Raw genomic sequence first — 19814 nt, 5'->3', positions numbered from 1 at the left:
ACAGAATCAGATTTCCATCCCTCCTTATTTCAGGGGTACTATTAAGAGCAATACCTCACAGTGTACTCATGGGGTCCCCTAATAGGTCTTTAAGCCAGAAACTGAACACATTTGGTTCTTTGGAGAGGCTGAACAGCACAGTACCCTGTTCTACAGGTGTACACAAAGGCAGAAGCCGCAGCCAGACATTCTCCTGCCCAACTGGGGACAGAGTGAAAGGGAAGGTCTCAATGACAGTAGATTGAGCCCCATCCCAACTTGGCAAAGCCCAACACCATCTGACAAAAAACCAACAGCAAGGGACACACAAAGAAGTTATTCCTGCAGGAAACTTCATGTGGTATCAGACACATTCATTTAGCATAATTCACTTTCTCTAGCCTCCATTTTTCAATTCTTTAATTTCAATATCATTAGCTGTCAACAGTGAAAGCAAACACATCAAAGTCCTGTGAAGCACAAGTTATTTGAGAATGAAAAGGAATAAAATCCTCTTACAGGAGGAAGAGTTCAGTGTTGCCAATCTGCTTATAAGAAGCAAAATTGGGCTTTTTTTTTTTTTTTTAAGTTGCTTTAATATTTTGAGAGTCATGTGTTGATAAGCACCCCCATTCCCCTCTCTTTGAAATCGGTTGGGCTTGTTTTTAAAAGCAGTGTCACACTTTTTTTTTCTTCTCATGAGACTTGGTAACACTGAAAGAATTGTAGGCATTACTATCTGGAAGATGTTGCAAGAGCCCCTATGGCCACATCCAGACAAGCACAGACTTTTGGTTCCCTGGGGACAAGTAGCAGCAGCATCTTGTGCCACTGCTACTTCTCCCCGGGGAACACCTGTACCAGGTGCGCTCTTACCCCAGTTATCCCGGCAGCCTTACCTGGGGTCCTGAGGGTTGGGAAGCTGCAGCCATGATGCTCCTGCAGCTGGGAGTCTGGTCAGCAGTTGGAGTATGGCTTCAGCCAACCAGGCTCCAGTGTCAGGCGGCACACACTGCCACCACATGTGCTGCCCTGCTTTTTTTTCCCCATACTTTTTTTTTTTTTTTTTTGACCCTGGGATCTCCCAGGGTTTACCCCCTGCACCCCCAGGTGCTGCAAGGTAGCAACTTGGGGAATGCATGAATGTACAGTGTGTGGTGCTGTATACCCATCTGGTGCGCCACATACTGCACAGCTGTGCTCATCTGGATGCAGCCTATGGTTCTTTAAACTAACTACAGCTCAAATCATGATACCATAAACTTGCTATATCTATAACAACTGGCTGAAATAGCTCAAATCAAATTAGTTTCATAGTTTCTAGGGTTGGAAGGAACCTGAGCAGATCATCTAGTCCGACCCCCTGCCACGGCAGGAAAGAATACTGGGGTCAAACAACCCCAGCAAGATGTTCATCTAACCATCTTAAACACCCCCAGGATAGGAGCCTGCACCACTTCTCTTAGAAGTTGGTTCCAGACCCTAGCCGCCCTGACCGTGAAGTCGTGCCTCCTGATGTCTAGCCTAAACCTATCCTCTGCCAGCTTGTGACCGTTATTCCTGGTCACTCCTGGCGGTGCTCAGGGGAACAGGGACTCCCCCAATGCCTGCTGATCCCCCCTGACTAGTTTATGACAGGCCACAAGATCCCCCCTCAGCCTTCTCTTTTGGAGGCTGAATAGGTTCAGGTCCCGTAGCCTCTCCTCATAAGGCCTGCCCTGCTGTCCCCTGATCATACAAGTGGCCTCCTCTGGACCCTCTCCATGCTGTCGACATCCCTCTTGAAGTGTGGCGCCCAGAACTGGACGCAGTACTCCAACTGCGGCCTGACCAGTGCCGCATACAGGGGGAGGATCACCTCTATGGACCTGCTCGAGATGCATCTGCGGATGCATGACATGGTGCGGTTGGCCTTCCTAACCGCCTCCCCACGTTCACCTTGGAGTCAGTGATGACCCCAAGATCCTTTTCCGCCTCTGTGCTGACAAGAGGGGAGTTCCCTAACCTGTAGGTATGGTGCCGGTTGTTCCTCCCAAGGTGCATCACCTTGCACTTTGTGTTGAAACCCATCCTATTCTCATCCACCCACCCTTGTAACCTGTCGAGGTCTGATTGTAGCCTGTTGCATCCTTCCAGTGTGCCCACGTCCCCCCACATCTTAGTGTCATCAGCAAATTTGAACAGGGTGCTTTTTACCCCCTCGTCCAAATCACTGATGAAGATGTTGAACAGTGCGGGCCCGAGGACCGAGCCCTGGGGGACCCCACTGCCCACGTCCTTCCAGGTTGAGAAGGACCCATCCACTAACACCCTCTGGGTGCGGCCCTCCAGCCAGGTGGCGACCCATTTGACTGTGTGGGTGTCTACACCACAGCCCCCCAGTTTCTTAATGAGACCGGGGTGAGAGACAGTGTCAAAAGCCTTCCAGAAGTCCAGGAAGACTATATCCACTGCTACCCCTGCGTCTAATGATCTGGTGATCTGATCGTAAAAGGCCACCAGGTTGGTCTGACAGGACCTGCCACTGATGAACCCGTGTTGGTTGCCCCTAAGCGTGCAGTCCCCTGCTGGCCCCTCCTGGATGTGTGCCAGCATAATTTTCTCAAACAGCTTGCCTAGGATCGAGGTGAGACTAACCGGCCTATAGTTTCCCGGGTCCTCCTTCCTGCCTTTTTTTGAAGATGGGAACCATGTTGGCCCTCTTCCAGTCCTCCAGTACCTCACCAGAGCACCACGAGTGCTCGTAAAGCCGTGCCAGGGGACTTGCAATGACCTCGGCCAGTTCCTTTAGAACTCTAGGGTGGAGATCATCCGAACTGGCTGACTACAGGTCAGTATTACATTCATACTGGACACCAGCTCTGGTCATATCCTTACTGTGGTTCAAAACTAGGCTTATGAATTTGAACAACAAGGAAGTATAAGAAGTTGTAGAATACATGGTGTTTCCCTGCGGAAAGTCATGGGACTGCAGATGCTGAACACTTTCAGTTTTGCATAAACCTGATTTAGGTGTCACAGCGTGTCATTTTCAATACATCAGAGAAAGCAGTATGCTGAGCAGCTGAGGGCAGTGGATGACAGCTCCTCAATGGAGTGCTCCATTAAGATGTTTTCAAAAAATATATATTCTCTGTTCTGAGGACTGCACGCTTCACTGTCAAACCAAGTACTGCACATAGAGTTTGGAAATCCTAGAATATCAGTGCCAAAATACAGTCTCAATTCTAAGTCTCCACTTATAAATCACCCACCAGCATGTCCACTACAACAGTGCTGGAAAAGGTGGGATGAAATGGGGCATGTCTTATCACTTTGGTTACCTGAAGCATAATCTTGCTCATAAGATCCTGGTCAGTCATACTGGCCAATTCCAGGTGTACAGGAATATCAGTGGGGATATCTGAGAGGGAAGTCACAGCCTGCAGAAAGAAAAGGAAGACATTTATTAAGAACAAAAGGTGTTTAGCTCAGAAACATAAGTACCATTTAGCGTATTTGTCTAGATGCAATTACATTTTTAAGTGACCTGCCTAGCAAAGGGTCAAAGAAGAAAACATGTTGCTCTGAGTAAGAGAAAGCCTCTTGCTTTCAGAATCTCTAAGCAGGCAAAAGGTATCAGACTGTCATCCATGCCCTATTCAGCATTTTTAACTGATTATTACAGAAGACTGCCCAACCCTGTAGTAGCCACAGACTGTTTGTCCCTGAAGTGCAAGGAGAACTCAATGAATCAGGATGTTATTATAAGAAAAAAATAACAACAAATTCCTTACGCCCCAACTGGATAACCTGACATACCTGCTGCCTACAAAACTTGAGTCTTGGTTGTAGGCTGGATTATAGTCATATATGGAATAGAAACAATGCATTCAGCCATTGGATTTAGCTCTAGTACTTAGCTAAATCTGCTCCACCCTGGCCACCAGAAAGTGATGTCTCTCTCTTAGACAGAACCCACTAGATCCAAGAAACAACAGGGGCTTTCAATGATCTCCACTGAACCTTTGGGATGATCATGAGGTTTGAGGAGTCTAAGAGGATATGCCTTTGACCTGCAATAGTGGGATGAGAGACTGTCTAAAGACATCCTGTATTTAGAAGCTGAAATCTTAGAAAGAGGGGTTGTACTACAGCATTCACTGGGACTGAAATTAAAGAGACAATACAGTGCTCTGCCTCTTGGGTTTCTTACCTCCAATAGTCTCTTTGCACGTATTTCCTTGCTCTGTCCTTCCATCATATGAAGGCCTGAGAGTACCACAAGGTCTGGCTGAAATTCATCCAGGCTCGCCACAAACACCTCCAGCATATTCATGGCACCATTTGACAGATCATGAGAGAAAATAAAACGGTTGGCATTGGGAGCTCTCATCTGTCCCCATTCTTCACCTAGGAAGAAATCGCCAGTCAACAAAGAAAACAATCAAGCCAGATAACTGGAGGGCTGTTTTTTGATCTCCTGTTAAAATACAAGCATCAGTCAGGGCTGTCATCACTCCTAACAAGGCAACTCCCTGCAGAGGGCCTGAGTTTGATCAGTACCCAACACTTTAGCTGTGCTTCATACTCAGGTCTGAATACATGCAAAATGGTTCCATCCAGCCCACCGAGGCGGGGAAAACAACTGAATTAGCAACGACTTGCTAAATGGGGACACCGATTATGTAAACCATGCCAACTGGGCAGCTCTGCACCAATATCCAAGTGTTCACTGATACAGCCTTAGTACCACAGCAAAACAAAGACAGCTTCCCCACACCTACAATGTTAAATGGGTTGGATTAAAGGAATGAAGGCAACAGAGGCAGCCAAGTGTAGAGACAGCAAGTAACAGAATTTTTTTTTTTTTAATTGCATTGTTAGCTGTCATTTGAAAGGAGGAAATTTTGCATGATGGAAGACTCCCCAAGAGTATTTTTTGACCTAATCCCAGAGCAAGCTTCCAAATCAGCTAGTGTGGGAGCCTGTTCACTCAGACCTCAGAGCCCTCCTTAGATATCCAACAGTAAATATGGCCATTGCCTGATATAGAAACTCTTAGGCTGCTTTATGTTACAGTTTATCCAGCAACAATTCATAAACTTTCCTGAAGGGCAGTAATGCACTGCACAATGAAGCATGCACTAAATTCTATCTAGGACTGGATTTTATGGTCTACAGAGCAGTGTATTCCAACAAATCAAAGCCCAGAAGACAAGGATGTGCTCCTTTTCCAAACAGCATAGCTACTCCAGGTATGCTTGCAGAAGCAGGGAAAGAACAAGATCTACCTGAAGCTACCCAGTGCGTTTTCCATTGACTGTCATCAATCATCATTAACTGACCTACATCAAGAGTTCTTTAGATGGAAAACTGAGTTCATACAAAACAGAATGCAGTAAAAAAAGGAAATATCAGAAAGTTGAATCAGCCAGGCTTGCATAAGTGCTGGGCCATTGATAGAACTGGCAAATATGACAAAGGATAAATTTTTTAACCATACGTGGAGCTTTTTAACTACGATCTTCCTGCTGAGCTGGAAAGTACAGCTGCCATTTCCCTCTCTTGTTTGTTGCTCATGGTGCAAAAAGCTGACTATTCTGTCATTTGTTAGCTGTGCGCAGACAGAGAGTTCAGGCTAACTGGTGCCCTCCTTTTGTACTTAGGGTCCTTTTCAATATTGGCATATTTGGTAAGCTAAGATTTTTTTTGCTTAGGCTATATACTTATAACAGCTGTAGGCATGGATCAGAGTCATGACGACTCTAGATTAGCTTTTGGCTTACACAGCTGACAGAACTCTGATAGGATGACAACATTTATACAGACCACAGTTCAAAGGAAAATAAGACCTTCAAAACAGTTTAGGATGCTTATTCACCTAGCAGGCTACCTCAGCTCTGGAAAACTAATGAAGCTATCAGATTGCCTCCCAGTGCCAACTGCTAATGCCGATAACTTGCACAGTTCTGAAACTAACTGGCTCGCAGGAAGTTTAGAAAACATATTACAAAACCAGAAATACATTAGAATTTTACACAAGGCATCTCTTACCTTGCTATTTAAAATACCATACACGGCAGGTTTATTTTAAATCCCTACTGGATTTGCAAAAAAAAGCAGGACAATCATCTCACGAATACATTGGTCTTGTTTAGCAGGTATCTTAACTATAATTTCTATAAGTACTCCTGTCCTTGCAGTGTGAGGACACTAAGAGTACCTTGTTCTGCTTTACTTGCAGTGTTTTTGATGTTTTGGGCAAAGTGACCGGTAGCTGAGTGAGAGGGTTGTTCGTGAAGTTTTAAGAACAGGTCAGACAGGTCAGACTAGGATGGTCTAGATAGAGATGATAAGCAGGGGACTGAACCAGATGACCCTCCAAGGTCCCTTCCAGCCTACTTTTCTATGATCTATCAACCAGGACCAGTTACTGGGTAGCCTAAGTCCCCTCTTCCACAGCTGAAGAAAATCTAGAGGAGCTTGAAGACTCTGGACTAGTGATCTTCCATCAATGGTCCATCTAGCTCACTATCCTGTCTCCAATAGTGGCAAGAGCAGATGCTTTAGATTAGAGGGAGGGCATCAAACTGTACATGTACCTAGACTACAGTAATTTATCCTCTGTTCATTACCCTTCCTGGCATTTGCCATCATCCTGCACCTCATTATAGCAAGTGTATGGGAAGTGATTACCAAGGTGTTCTGCCTATTAGATAGCTTATATAAGGGGAAACTACAACATTATAGTACCTCTGCCATTGCGCTGTGACCCACCATCAGTTAGAAGAGGGGTGTCGAGTTTATCTGGTCCTGTGGGCTGGATAAGTGACAATGGGTCCATGTACCCCTGCCACTCTCCCACTCCTAACCCCCTCATGCCATTTCCAGTGCCCACTTCTGCTGCACCAGGATCCGCACTGCATGCAGCATGTGAATCTCAGAGTAGCCAGAATGGGCACTGCAAGCTGTACATTCCAGCTGAGGCAGTCACCACATGTAGCATGGATCCCAGACCAGGCACTATGTTACACGTGGTGCCCACCCTGGCTGGACTGTCACCTACAGTGCCTGTTTCAGCTGCTCCCAAATCTGTTCAATGCAGCACCCCTGGTGGTTGTTCTGGGACTGTCCTCTGTGCATTGCCTGCTTCAGCTGGTCCAGGACCCACCACTGTATGTGGTGTCTGTGGATGCCATATGCACTGTTTGTCTCAAACTGGCTGGACCAGGCACCATGACTACTGACAGATGTGGGGAATAAAAAACTAAAAATGGACTTTACAGGAAGAAGCAGCACCTTAGTTGGACCCGGCTCACCCAACATCTGTAAAGATCGCACACTTTAGCAGGCCTTTTGGGCACTTTTATGTAATAGCTGATTCAATCAACTATTAGATAAAAACACCCAAAAAGTCCCACTAAAGTGCCTGATCTATACAGATGTTGCGCGAGCCAGATCCAACTAGCACAGTACCTTTTTTTTAAGCATGTGCCCGGCTCGGTGTGGGGGTGCACCGAGTATAAACTAAAGCGCTTTTTTTTTACATCTGTAAGCTGTCCTTGTGTAGTGCATGTCTGGGGGTGCCTGGGATGGGTACCATGTGCAGCACGGTTCCTGGAGTGGCAGGAGTGGGTGCCATGTACAGTCCGCATCCCAGGCCCTGCCCTCCGGGTTGGTTCAGGTCAGATCAAATGTAGAGGCAGCACTGGGGTCAGGTAATGGGGCTCCATGGGCTGGATTTGGCCTGAGTTAGAGGACTGATCTTAGCCATGGTTTGGGAGACAACTATGGAAAACCTGGCTTGGTGATAGGTAGTACCCAGTGATTTCAGTACCTGGCATCTTTTTTTAGGAATCATGTGCCTAAGAATAACTTCAGATACTGAGCTTCTAAACAGAGCCATTCTGACCAAAGGTAGAGGTCTGTTTTGTGGTCACCTGCATATCCATTCTGTGCTCTTTCTAGGAAGAATATGAAAGCTTGGATTAGACTAGCATATGGAGAAACTGCATCTTGCCTTCTTAATCTTCACTATCTTCTTTTAAAAAGTACTGTTCTAGCTGATGCAGGCTAGCTGCCATGTTTTATACCAGCGGTTGCATGTTAGTGATGGATAATCTTTAGCCTGGAAAAGCGCAGGCTCAGGGGTGATCTGATGGCCACCTATAAGTTTATCAGGGGTGACCACCAGGATCTGGGTGAACGTCTGTTCACCAGAGCGCCCCAAGGGATGACGAGGTCGAATGGTCACAAACTCCTGCAAGACCGTTTCAGGCTGGACATAAGGAAGAATTTCTTTACTGTCCGAGCCCCCAAGGTCTGGAATAGTCTGCCAGCGGAGGTGATTCAAGCACCTACATTGAACACCTTCAAGAGCAAATTGGATGCTTATCTTGCTGGGATCCTATGACCCCAGCTGACTTCCTGCCCTTTGGGCAGGGGGCTGGACTCAATGATCTCCCGAGGTCCCTTCCAGCCCTAATGTCTATGAAATCTATGATCTGACCCAGCATGGCACTTCTCGTCTTCTTATATGTTCTTATGCTCAATAAAAACTTGACTGTAAAAGAAAATTAGGCCAATATAAACAGACAAGGACAGTCCTGTGTTGCTGCAATGGATGTGGTTGGTAAGTTCCAGTACCATTATTTCTTATCTCAATATATTGTAGGACGTCTCACGTGTGACTCTCCCTTCCTTTTTTGCCCCATTTTCTCTAGCCTATTTTGCAGTGTGGTTTTGTCCTCTCAAGTTTGCACTGCCCTTCCCAGTTCTGGCATCTGCATCTCTGACTGGTGCTGAACTTATACCATAACAGTACACTCAAAGTTTAATGAACTACTACATGAACAAATTACCTGTTTTCTGAGTTAATGCATCTAGAAATCCTAAAAATTTCATTCACAGGCATACAACTAACAGTAAACCTTTCCCTGTTCAAAGACCAAATTATGTTTCACAACTGTAACAAAGAATGGCTCCACAGTCCAGCCACAGTTTGAAAACCATTACAGAACAGTGTACTCAGAAATATAACTGGACCCAATAAATATTTAGCCTTACAATGTTCTATAACGGGCAAAGTACCTGCTTGATACTCCAAAATAAGGTGGAATTCATCGATTTCCTGCATAGATTCTGGTGGGACAATTACATTATCATCAAGTAGTTCATGGAGTTTAGGACCAACTGGGCCACAAAGAAGGACCTAGAAGCCAAAAGAACACACATTAACAAGGATAGACTGGCATGAACCATATGGACCTAGGATCCATAAGCATTTCTGCATTTCCTTTTGGGTTCCTTTCAAAAATATATGAAGATCAAGTATCAGCCTGCAGACTGGTCCAATATCTGCTCATCTCCTTGGCTAGTACAAACACATACATGTGTCATATGCAGACAAGGCAACAGGCTTTCTTCAGGATGTTTTTTTTAAAAACTTGTTTACATAATGAATGTGATGCCCATGGAGGTGAGGGTCAAATGACCAAGTGCTGTCAAGCTTCTAAAAACTTTTCCAACAATCCCTTTAATCCTAACATGCAACATCCTTACTACTTCAATCCTGGCTGAGAAAAGAATGCGTGGAAAGACTTCTCTTTCTGAAGGAGTGCAATAACTGTATCGTGGAAAAATGCCTATCAGACACTTTCCAAACTTGAAGTGTTACCTTAAATGATGAATTGGTACGGTATTAACCCAGTGGCTTCATTTGCTTGTCAAAGAATGTACCTAAGTGTCTGTATGAAATGTAATACACACACACACACACACATATACATACGTGCGCATGCACGTGCGTGCGTGAACGCAAACAAATCAGATCGATTCTGTAAATACTGGCTGTGAAACATTTGTGGGGTAAGAAAGTCCTGACTTCAGGCATCACGAGGTTAAACAGAATTGTACCAGTAGCTCCCTAATGATCCAACAAGGAACTGAATAATCAAATGCATGGGTGAATGGGTTTCAAACAATCTGGTGCTCACTCACTGCACCACAAAGAAGTCTTGAGTTTCACTGAACTCACCAAAAGAATAGCAGAAATTAATGGAGGATCAAAACCGCTTAATCATGCATATTTGGCCTATTAAAGATAATGTCAACATAAAAATTACGGATGAGCAGAAGACCGTCATTCATGAGGCACACTAAAGAGAATGCTGTTACTAAGCTACAGGTACAGATACTAAGTTTAAGAGATACAGAGAAACTTGTAAGCCAGCTATTTGTTTCCTTTGTGTAACATCAGTTAACAGCATCTTTGCTAGCAAAGTGTCTGCCTCCACTAAAAAATGAAATCTTAGAGGAATTTTTCAATTATACAACATACAAGTGATTCTAGTCCTACTGACAACAACAAATGAAGGAAACCAAGTTTTTGAAAGCCTTACCTTCAGGTGTGGATTTGTTGCAAGCTTCTGGCCAATTAGAGCAGCGTTTCCTCCCACATAGAACTGCAAGATGGATCAAACATGCGTGTGCAATCTGTTATTCCAAAAGTTTTTTTTATAGATGCTTAGTCTCTAGCATGGTCTGATAACTTTAAATAGGTTTTGTAGATCTGCAATAGCTTATGAGATACTAACAAAACTGATAAAGTGCTTTAGAGGGATTGAAGCCAAAATAATTCCATAAATTCAGTAATTTTTGTCCCAGCTTATTAGTTAGCTAGTATTTGCCTTCTGGCCGACCAGTGCACCATCCGAATCAATTTATTCATCCAATAAGTATTCCTGAATTCTGTCCATTTAATCTCTTTTTTTGGCAAGTTATAGTTTTTTTAATTAGTGAGCTAGATGTACACTTCCAAATCTTGCTCTATGGAGCTGTTGAAGTGTATGGAAATGGTTTCCAGATCATTATTCTTAAATCTGTAATTTTACCATTTGCACCACATAGAAAAGTTAGAGCTGTTTATACTGTGTCATCCCTGTCCTGCTGCCATAAAATATAAGGTTTTTACCTATGTTTGGGACACCTTCAGACCTGCTCTCATTGATTCTCTTCAAATTAATAGAGCTAAAGCATAAGCAACTCATACTCTGGAAGGTTACAGAAGTGGGGGATTAAAAGCAACTGAAATCTGGGATATCAGTTGACAGGCAGGTTTGTTTAAGGTTCATTAATACACTAAAAGAGCAGAACAAAATTTGTTTTCTGAATCTCTTCCCCATGCATTTCAAGGATGAAAAGAGCCATGAATAACTGTACAAGGCTTTCAAGGATGGCCTTAAGATGAAAAACATACCTGTGCTCCAGGGTACTCGGAGGCCGCCTGTGCAATGTGATGGAAAGACTCTGCATCACTGAAAAAGCGTTCAGCAGCTGCCCCTTTTCGCATGAAATGAGAAAACGCTTCTTTCAGGTCCTTTTTGGAATTCAGAACAGCATGATCTTCCCCATTCCCAGGATCAAGACCAAGTGCCTGCAACAGCTTCACACCAGAGAGGACCACATCTACGCAGGCATTGACTCTGCAGAGAAGGGGACACAAGGAAAAGAGGTGTTGGGAACACTGAATGTGACACCAGGGGCATCCCATGAGCCATGGGACAGGGCAGTTTTTCATACAGCATTTAGGATTGGTTGACACTGGAACTGCACAGAATTTCCTCAAGAAAACCATCTTGTGCTGATTTACTACTACAGTGTCCTGCTTCTGACATTTTTTGAGCTCCAAGAATATGTAAAATGGATGTTATTTCCAACACTGTGTTTAAATTAAAACAGGGCCCGGAACAAGTTGCTTACTTCCACACAAAACCAACTTTCTGTTCCCCCTGTCAATTCAATGTTGTGTATCTATTGTACCCACATCAAACAGAATGGACACAGTAAGAGTTAAAAACTAAGATCAGACAGAAAGCAGTAAAAGGAAAACAGTGACACCAAGAAATGAGGACTGTATCTGGGCTCTCTGATAACAACTCTCCTATTCTCATCATCCTGCAACATAGTCAATGGATGCTTCTTTCCTCTCAGCAGGAAAAAAAAAATCCACTGGTCTTCTATGCTCACCTAAGGACATGGACAGACGTGTACTTGAAGAGGCTTCAAAAAGGGATGGGAAGTAGCTGCTCAGAGCATGATTCTGTAGCATTACAAGTATATAGCAAAACAATTTCAGCTTTAACCCTACCCCTCCAGGTTCAAAGTTTGGGCAGATTAGCTTACCTGGATCACTACAGTATCATGTACATGCAAGTTTTACAGCAGAGGTAACCAACCTGTGGAATGGGCAGCCTCTGCATGTGGCACACAGCAGAGGGAGAAGACAGGACACACAGCAGTGGAAAGGGCAGGAAACAGAAAGCAAAGCAGCAGATCAGGCGGGGGAGGGTGGACTCAGGGGCTGGATCCAGATGTGCAGGCATGTGCAGTGCCACAAACTGCACATTAAACCATGCATGGTGCTGCTAGTTTGCAGCACCAGGGCAAAATTTGCTACCAGGATTTCCCAGCAGCAGGAAGAAAAAAAGTGCCTGCCCTGAGGCATGTGGAGGCAGGAGAGCAGCCAGCCCAGAGCTGCCTGTTCCCCCATCTTGAGGCACCCTGCACCCCAGCCAAGGAGGCTAATTTATGGCATACCTGCTAAAAGAGTTGGCCCCCCACTGTTACAACAAAAAGGGCTGCTGCCCTGTCCTAAGTAGCAGCTCCCCTACCCCTTCTGAAGCCGCTCTAAGTGTACATTTGTCCAAGCCCTGAGTTAGTATTTTACATTTGTTCAGAGACCTAAACTCTATGGCTATTACAGACAGTTCTTTGCCATGACATATAGGAGTGCAAAATATCAGCATATGAGCATGGTGCTCTTAAGTTGATTACAGTCCTCAAAACACTGCTTCAAGAGAAACCCCAGTAATTACCTATCATGCCGTGGTGCTCAAATTTTTGGCCCTACAGGCCAGATAAGTGATCTGGAGCCAGTCTCGCACACCAGGACTGGGCCCCAGGCACCCTCTAAGGCCTCCACTCTGAGATTGGGCCCCCACAAGCCAGAATTGGGCCCTGGGGCCTAGTGCTGCCCTACCTGACCCTGTGTCCTGGGATCAGGCACACAATCCAACATGTCTGGAAATCTGTTTCCCCGCCACCAAATTTCTGGACTCATGGGGAGCTCCACAGGCTGGAAGACACAGCATTGCAGGCCTTATCTGAGCACCCCTGAAGTGGGGCACCTGTCTGAATACAAGTCAGTGTTACCTTTCCTCGCACCCTTGTTCCAGAGCTCCTTATTATCCACACAGCTTGCGCGGTCCATCCAGCTGACACTATGTGCTTCCATGGCCCTATCATCATTGTACTCAACTACTTCCTAAATGACCTCGGTCAAGGAAAATAAGCTTAGCAGGCACACCTATTCAGTACTGCTCTATCTCAGCAATCCTTCTTGTGCAATTTGCACTGTTGTAAGTGAAAACAGCATGACACAAACTAAAGGGCATAAAAGGCCTGGCAGGTTCTCAGTTTATACAGTATTGCAACTCGTTCTGTCAGAAATGTCTCTGTACCCTGATCTGACATGCTACAAAAGCCATCATTCCCCAAGCCATCGTTCCCCATGCACTGTAGTGAGATCAAGCAGCATTTTAACCTCAAACTGAGAGCAGCAAAAGGTCAGCAGTCCCATGTTTTAATATCCTAGTAACAATGCAGTAATGATGTGAAGCAGTTACAGTTGTTTCAAGTGAGAAGGCTTCACCTAGACCTCTAATCATTTAACTACTGGTATCTTCTATCTGCCTCCCATACCATTGCTCTACCTACATGCTTGCTTCATGTTTTTAATGAATTCCCTTAACTACTACTGATCTGCTCCCACTAGTGAACCTTGAGGCTGCAGGTGTTTAGTGTACGCAGAGTTCAGTCTCTTTAAGGGCATTACACAGATACAACCTGACGTGCAGACAGAATAAAAGTGAAAGGGCTTTTTCAGTCTAGGTAGGGCAAAAAGCAAAAAGTCAGTCAGACACCATATGCCATCTCACACTTTCGGTTCTCTCATTTTCAGGGAAAATTTCCATCAAGTTTCACCCCCCAGGCACTTCAGTCCCCAGCAGCTACAATGCCAGCTATGCAATAAATCATGGAAGATTTTAGAAGTTTCTCCACGTCCAAGGACTAAGGCTACCAGCCTAAAGCTTAAAGTTTCAGTGCCTTTACTTCCCTCCTCCCCACCACCTTTTACTTACTGTCCACTTACTCTAGGTCATGTCCTCTACATGCAGTCTTTACATTTATTTTTTTTCCACATATCCCTCAAAAAGTAGCAGTCTCTGTCTCATCCTCCTACACTCCTTATTCCCATTTCCTAATGCCATGTTTCTAGGGCAGTGATTCTCAACAGGGTTGTAAGGAAATAAGCATTTGCTCTTCTCTGTCTGACCCTTGTGCAAGGCGGTAAACACAGGCTAGTCTCTGGGTAAGCTCTATCTGAGATTTTTTTTTTTTTTACACTATAGCATCCATCTGTGGGAGTCCACACACTGGAAAAGCTACAGGCTTAACAAACTGAAGCACTGACAAGTCTATAGGATACACAGAAGCAACTAAAATAAACCTGTCATTATGGCTAGTTTATGACACACAGTATTCAGCAGCATCTAGATGAAAAACACATTTCACCATGATGAATTTTCAACAAGAACATCTTTTTCCAGTCTCTGGATGTGCAACTGATGACATGTATATCTGAAAAGGAAGTATTTAAATCATGTGGTGTGTAATGTCTGGGAAAAGAACTAAAGAGTCCCTCTCTGAGCTTGGGCTAGAAGAAATGTTCTTTTAGCTGAGGTACTGCTAGCATCATAATTAATACAATGCAATGCTGCGGCTAGTAAAGCCACCAAAATGGTGGCTTGCATCCATAGATGCTTCTCAAGCAAATCCTGGGACATCATTCTCCCCCTGTACTCAGCCTTGGTGAGGCTACAGCTCGAGTACTGCGTCCAGTTTTGGGCTCCACAATTCAAAACGGATGTGGAGAAGCTTTAGAGAGTCCAGAGGAGAGTCATGCGCATGATCAGAGGTCAGGAAAACAGAGCTTACGACGACAGGCTGAGAGCCATGGGGCTCTTTAAACCTGGAGAAGCGCAGGCTCAGGGGTGATCTGATGGCCACCTATAAATTTATCGGGGTGACCACCAGTTTCTGGAGGAACACTTGTTCACCGGAGCGCCCCAAGGGATGACGAGGTCGAATAGTCATAAACGACTACAAGACCATTTCAGGCTGGACATAAGGAAGAATTTCTTTACTGTCCGAGCCCCCAAGGTCTGGAACAGTCTGCCAGCGGAGGTGGTTCAAGCACCTACACTGAACACCTTCAAGAGCAAACTGGATGCTTATCTTGCTGGGATCCTATGACCCCAGCTGACTTCCTGCCCTTTGGGCGGGGCGCTGGACTCGATGATCTCCCGAGGTGCCTTCCAGCCCTAATGTCTATGAAATCTATGAAATACCTGCCAACAGTATGCTCGTGTATGTCATAACATGTATTAAGGTTTCTGTTCCTATTATTCAAAGCAGCATAATGTTCCAGCAGGAGGGAAACAGAGCTCTTCCTAGCAGGAATTCAAGAATCTCCACCTCCAGTTTCCGCAAGATATATGAAGCAGCAGTAGCAATTAAACAAGACAGCAGGAGTCCACAGTGTTACTGTCCATGACTGTACATTACAACTTCAGAATCAGTATTTACATGATTCTCACTTATCTGATGTAAACTAAGGATGACCTTGCAGCCACTTCTAACACGGAGGGGGGCTGTGTCCCTTTCTGATCTTCAGTGCCCAATTTTCAAGAGCTTTCTCTTCTGAAAACTGTTTTGACTTTAACTCTCCCAAGGTCAGTTCTCTCTGCTACCTCTACTGGAAATAAGACCAGCTTATTCCAAGCAGCTGCCTCTGACAGAGCAGATAGAATACTTCCAGTCCCTTGATATCTTTCCCAATCATTATGCATGCTCAGATCCATACACAAGCACTGGAATGAAGTAGGTCTGATGGGTCCATACCTTTGCAGACAGCTTCACCTTCTTGACTCCAGACCACATGAAGGTCCTTCATTGCTGAAGCTGTGAGGTTCGTCCTTCTCGATAAGTCTGGCTTAATCTGATCAATTAGAGTAGGTCAATCGCCCACTGCTTCCATGATCATTAATCAGGTTGAAATGCATCAGTGCTCTAGATATTGGTCTTTGCATAAGAAAGCGGTAGCCAGAAAGTAGCTGTCTCTCACCAGAAGCTCTCCAGTGCATCTTTAAGATTGCTACAAGTTATGAGGAAATCACATACACAACATAAATCGGCAATGCGATATTGTCACAAAAAGCAAATGCGATTTTGGGCTGCATTAATGAAAGCATTGTACACAAGACAACAGAAGTTATAGTACCATTCTGCCATACCCTAGCTAGGCTTCAGCTGGAGTAATGGAGTGCAGTCTTGGGCACCACACTTTAAAGAGGATATAGAGAAACAGCAGAGTCCAGATGTAAACAGCAAAGTTAATAAAGGGGTTGGAAACCAAGCTATATGAAGGAACTAGGTATATTTAGTTTAGAGAGAAGAGATTAAAAGGGTATATGATAGCAGCTGTCAGGCTGCCCTAAAGAAGACGGAGAAACATCATGCTCCCGCACCATGGAGGGGAGGACCCATGGCTATGCGTTTAAGATGCAGCAAAAAGCAGATTTAGCTTAAATCTTAGGAGAAGCTTCCTGACAAAAAGAGTATTGGGATAAAGGGTCAAACTGCTTAGAGAAGCTGTGAAACTCTCCTTCAGCAGAGATTCAAGAGGCTGAATAGGCACCTATGCAGGAATAGCAACTCCTACATCGACACAGGGAGTTGGAGTAGGTAACTCTCAAAGTTCCTCCTAACAGTACAATTCTGTTTATTTCCATCCTGCCTAAGAAGGACAACATAGTCCATGTCAGAGAAAAGGTCTGGCCAGGAGTCATGCTGAGATGTGCAGCGATCCGTTCAAGTCTCCAGTCTGCTGAGGAAGCAGATCAGGGCTAGAGGCCCAGGACGCCTCACTCGAGTGCTACTGTAAAAACTCAGATTTATGGTTTCTTGGTCAAGCTCATGCCCCTAAACTGTTATCTAGACCTTGAAGTAGTCTTGGGGGAGGACCTCAGGAACGCTTAGGCACCACAGACCGCTGTTTGAATTCTGGGCACTCACAACCCAGGTGTATTAATGTATCCTTGCTACAGGCAGATACACCAATGCAGAGATAAATGGACTTCCAGGTCACATAGCAAGTGCTGGAGATCAGAAAAACCTATAAGGGTGCCCCCTCCTAGTCTCCTGCTGCTCTAACCACTAGAACTTTCTTCCTCATGAATGCTGACTGGTGAGCGAGGAGTCTGACTGAACCCAAATCAGAAGGATATTTATGCACCTGCTTTCCTTAGATGACTGATTTTTCCTGGAGAAAAGTGTTCTAATGTCTGTGGCTGGATCTCAGGCCAATGGAAGATGGGTCCCTGAAGTTGTACAGAGCTTGATTTATTTAAAATGCAAATGTTGCAACAGTCCTGGCTCAGCGTCTGATGTTCCTGTATTCAAATCAAGAGGCCAAGCAGTGGGGGAACCTGCAAGCCAAGCCCCGTGTGCAAGGAATCAACTCAACATTGCACAGCTGATGCAATGAGGCAGCACCAGTGGCACTTGTGCTGGCGTGAGGTATGGGCCATGCCCTAGTCCAGGTGGAGGCTCATCGGAACAGGCCCTTCCAAGGCATCTGATCCCCAACTACAGGCCTGAGGTGAGATATCTCCCAACTGGAGCAGCAGCTCAGTGTGGACGCTACTTCAGGAGGGGCCTTGCAGCAGAAGGGAGCTGGGGCCTCCTTGCCTGTTCACATCAGCCCACAGAAGTGGCTCTTCCTGCCCGCACCTCTCCCAGCCAGCAGCTTGCAGCAGGTGTCGCTGGCTCTGCTCTCCCCTTCCAGTCTCTGATCCCACAGCCTGGGGTCTGCCAAGGGGGCAAGGAGGATGCAACACGCTGCCCTGCGCAAGCCCAGCCAGCCAGCTGTCCACCCATTTGTCTGTCTGCTGGTCCAGTCCTCCGTCCTTCCTTCCATCCCTCCCTCCCTCCATCCGCCCCTCCATTCGTCTTTTGTTCCTTCTATCCAGCCTTCCCTCCTTCACCAGTCCTTGCTTCCTTCTGTCCATCCACCCCTCTCTCCACCTGCTCGTTGGTCCATCCCTCCGTCCGTCAGTCATCCCTCTGTCCTTCCTTCCCTCCATCCGGCCATCTCTCCTTCCATGCACCCCTCCACTGGTCTTTCATTCCTTCTGTCCCTCCCTCCCTCCATCCATCATCCCTCCCTCTGTCCTTCCATGCGTGCATCCATCCCTCCATTCATATTTCGCTCCTTCCTCCCTCCCTCCCCCCAGGCCCCGCGCCGCGCCGCGCCGCTTACCCGACGGCCACCCTGCCCCAGCGCCGCGCGGGCCTCAGGATGAGCGCGTCCCAGGCGGCCGCCACGCTGCCCTCGGCCGAGGCGGCGCCCGGGAGCCGGCGCAGCGCGGCCGTGAGGTAGCGCAGCGCGGCGTCGGGCAGCCCCGGCTGCAGCACGAGGAGGCCGCCGAGCGCCAGGGCCAGCAGGGCCCCGCACAGCGCGTGCCGCATCCCGCCACGTCCCGGCCGCCGGGTCCACTGGCGGAAGCGCCCCCTACGCCATCTGCGTGGCGCCAGGCCCGCGCCGCCCTCCGCCCATCGTAACCCGCCTTCGAGAATAGCGCCGCGCTCTACAGAAACAGCGCGGACCGCCTCAACTGCGTCTGCGCAGTCTTCGCAGCGGCCGCGCTTCCAGAATAGCACGGAGCGCAGCGGCTGGCCCTCGCTCGCTGGAGCGAACCAACATCAGGGGAGGGAAGAGCTGGGAAGGTGCCGCGGCGGAACGTACCACTGCACGAGGCCCGGGCGGGGGGAGCGGAGGGCCTTGAGGGGCCCTGAGTGCAGATGGCCCGAGCTGGGGGTGCCCCGCGCGGACTGCCCCTTCCTCCTCCTGCCCTCACCCCAGTAATCACGAATCACGGCGGCGACCCCAGAGGACTTGAGATGGGCGCAGAACAACGAGATTCGCAACAAAGAAAACCCCACGATGTGTGCAAACCTGCCTTGTGGCTCCCAAGCCCTCGCACCAGCCAGCGCCCGCAGACACCACTGCTCGGCTTGCACTGACGTGGGGGTGCCCTGGTGCACTTGCACCCCGTTTTGATTGCTGCTCCAGCCACAGTTTGAACCCCAAAGCCTGGCAGTGCTGAGGGAGTCTCTGGACTTCGCGGCTCGTTGTCATCTACCTGCCCCTTTCTGCGTTCTTCCTCCCAGAAGTGCCCTGGCCCCTCTCTCCTTGTTACAGTCTTGACACTCCACCAGTCAAGCTGCTCTGTGTCGTGCAAGGCTGCCATCTGCTCCCGGCGCTCTGGTCATGCCGCCCTGCCGGCTGTTGTGCGTGAACTCCCGTGAAGTTATGTTTGTTTCTGCTTCCACCTTAAACAGAGTAACACAGCTTAGGGCCCCTAGCATCTTAATAAGGCTTCTAGTTTATTTTTAACAGGAGAAAACAATGTGTTGTTTTCATACGTGATGATGCCCCTTGCTACCTGCACCCCTTCCGCAAAAGTTCAGCTCCGCCCATGGACATAGCCTCCCAAACACGGCTTTCCTGCCGGCTGCCTCCTGTGACACCATGCATCCTTGCCCGCAGCTCGGGGCACAGGGGCTAGGCATCGCTCAAGTCACTTAGCACAGCCCTAGACCCCTTTTCCCCGCTCACACTCTGCCTCTCTGCTTCCCACTTCTTGTTTCTCTTTTCCATCACCCCTTTC

The 19814-nt window shown here is 46.9% G+C and overlaps 1 protein-coding gene across 2 annotated transcripts in view; it reads right to left on the bottom strand.

Annotated features, from left to right (window-relative positions):
- Window positions 1-18746, bottom strand: part of ADPGK (ADP dependent glucokinase) — a 30015-nt gene extending 11269 nt beyond the window's left edge. Inside the window, exons 1-6 of one of the 2 annotated variants that reach the window (XM_090029624.1) lie at window positions 18404-18746; window positions 11219-11444; window positions 10362-10424; window positions 9052-9172; window positions 4175-4371; window positions 3303-3401 (exon numbers count right to left, since the gene is read on the bottom strand). In XM_090029624.1, the coding sequence (XP_089885750.1) occupies window positions 3303-3401; window positions 4175-4371; window positions 9052-9172; window positions 10362-10424; window positions 11219-11444; window positions 18404-18612 (915 nt within the window). In that variant the 5' untranslated portion in view covers window positions 18613-18746. The remainder of the gene's footprint in view (window positions 1-3302; window positions 3402-4174; window positions 4372-9051; window positions 9173-10361; window positions 10425-11218; window positions 11445-18403) is intronic. The other variant, XM_090029625.1, reaches the window with a different exon arrangement.
- Between the last annotated feature and the right edge of the window lie 1068 nt (window positions 18747-19814).

The sequence above is a fragment of the Crocodylus siamensis genome, chromosome 15 (assembly GCF_052110815.1).
Source record: "Crocodylus siamensis isolate JL-2025a chromosome 15, ASM5211081v1, whole genome shotgun sequence".
Lineage (NCBI taxonomy): Eukaryota > Metazoa > Chordata > Crocodylia > Crocodylidae > Crocodylus > Crocodylus siamensis.
Note: the sequence above shows the minus strand (reverse complement) of the source record. Positions and strands in the feature narration are given on the sequence as shown.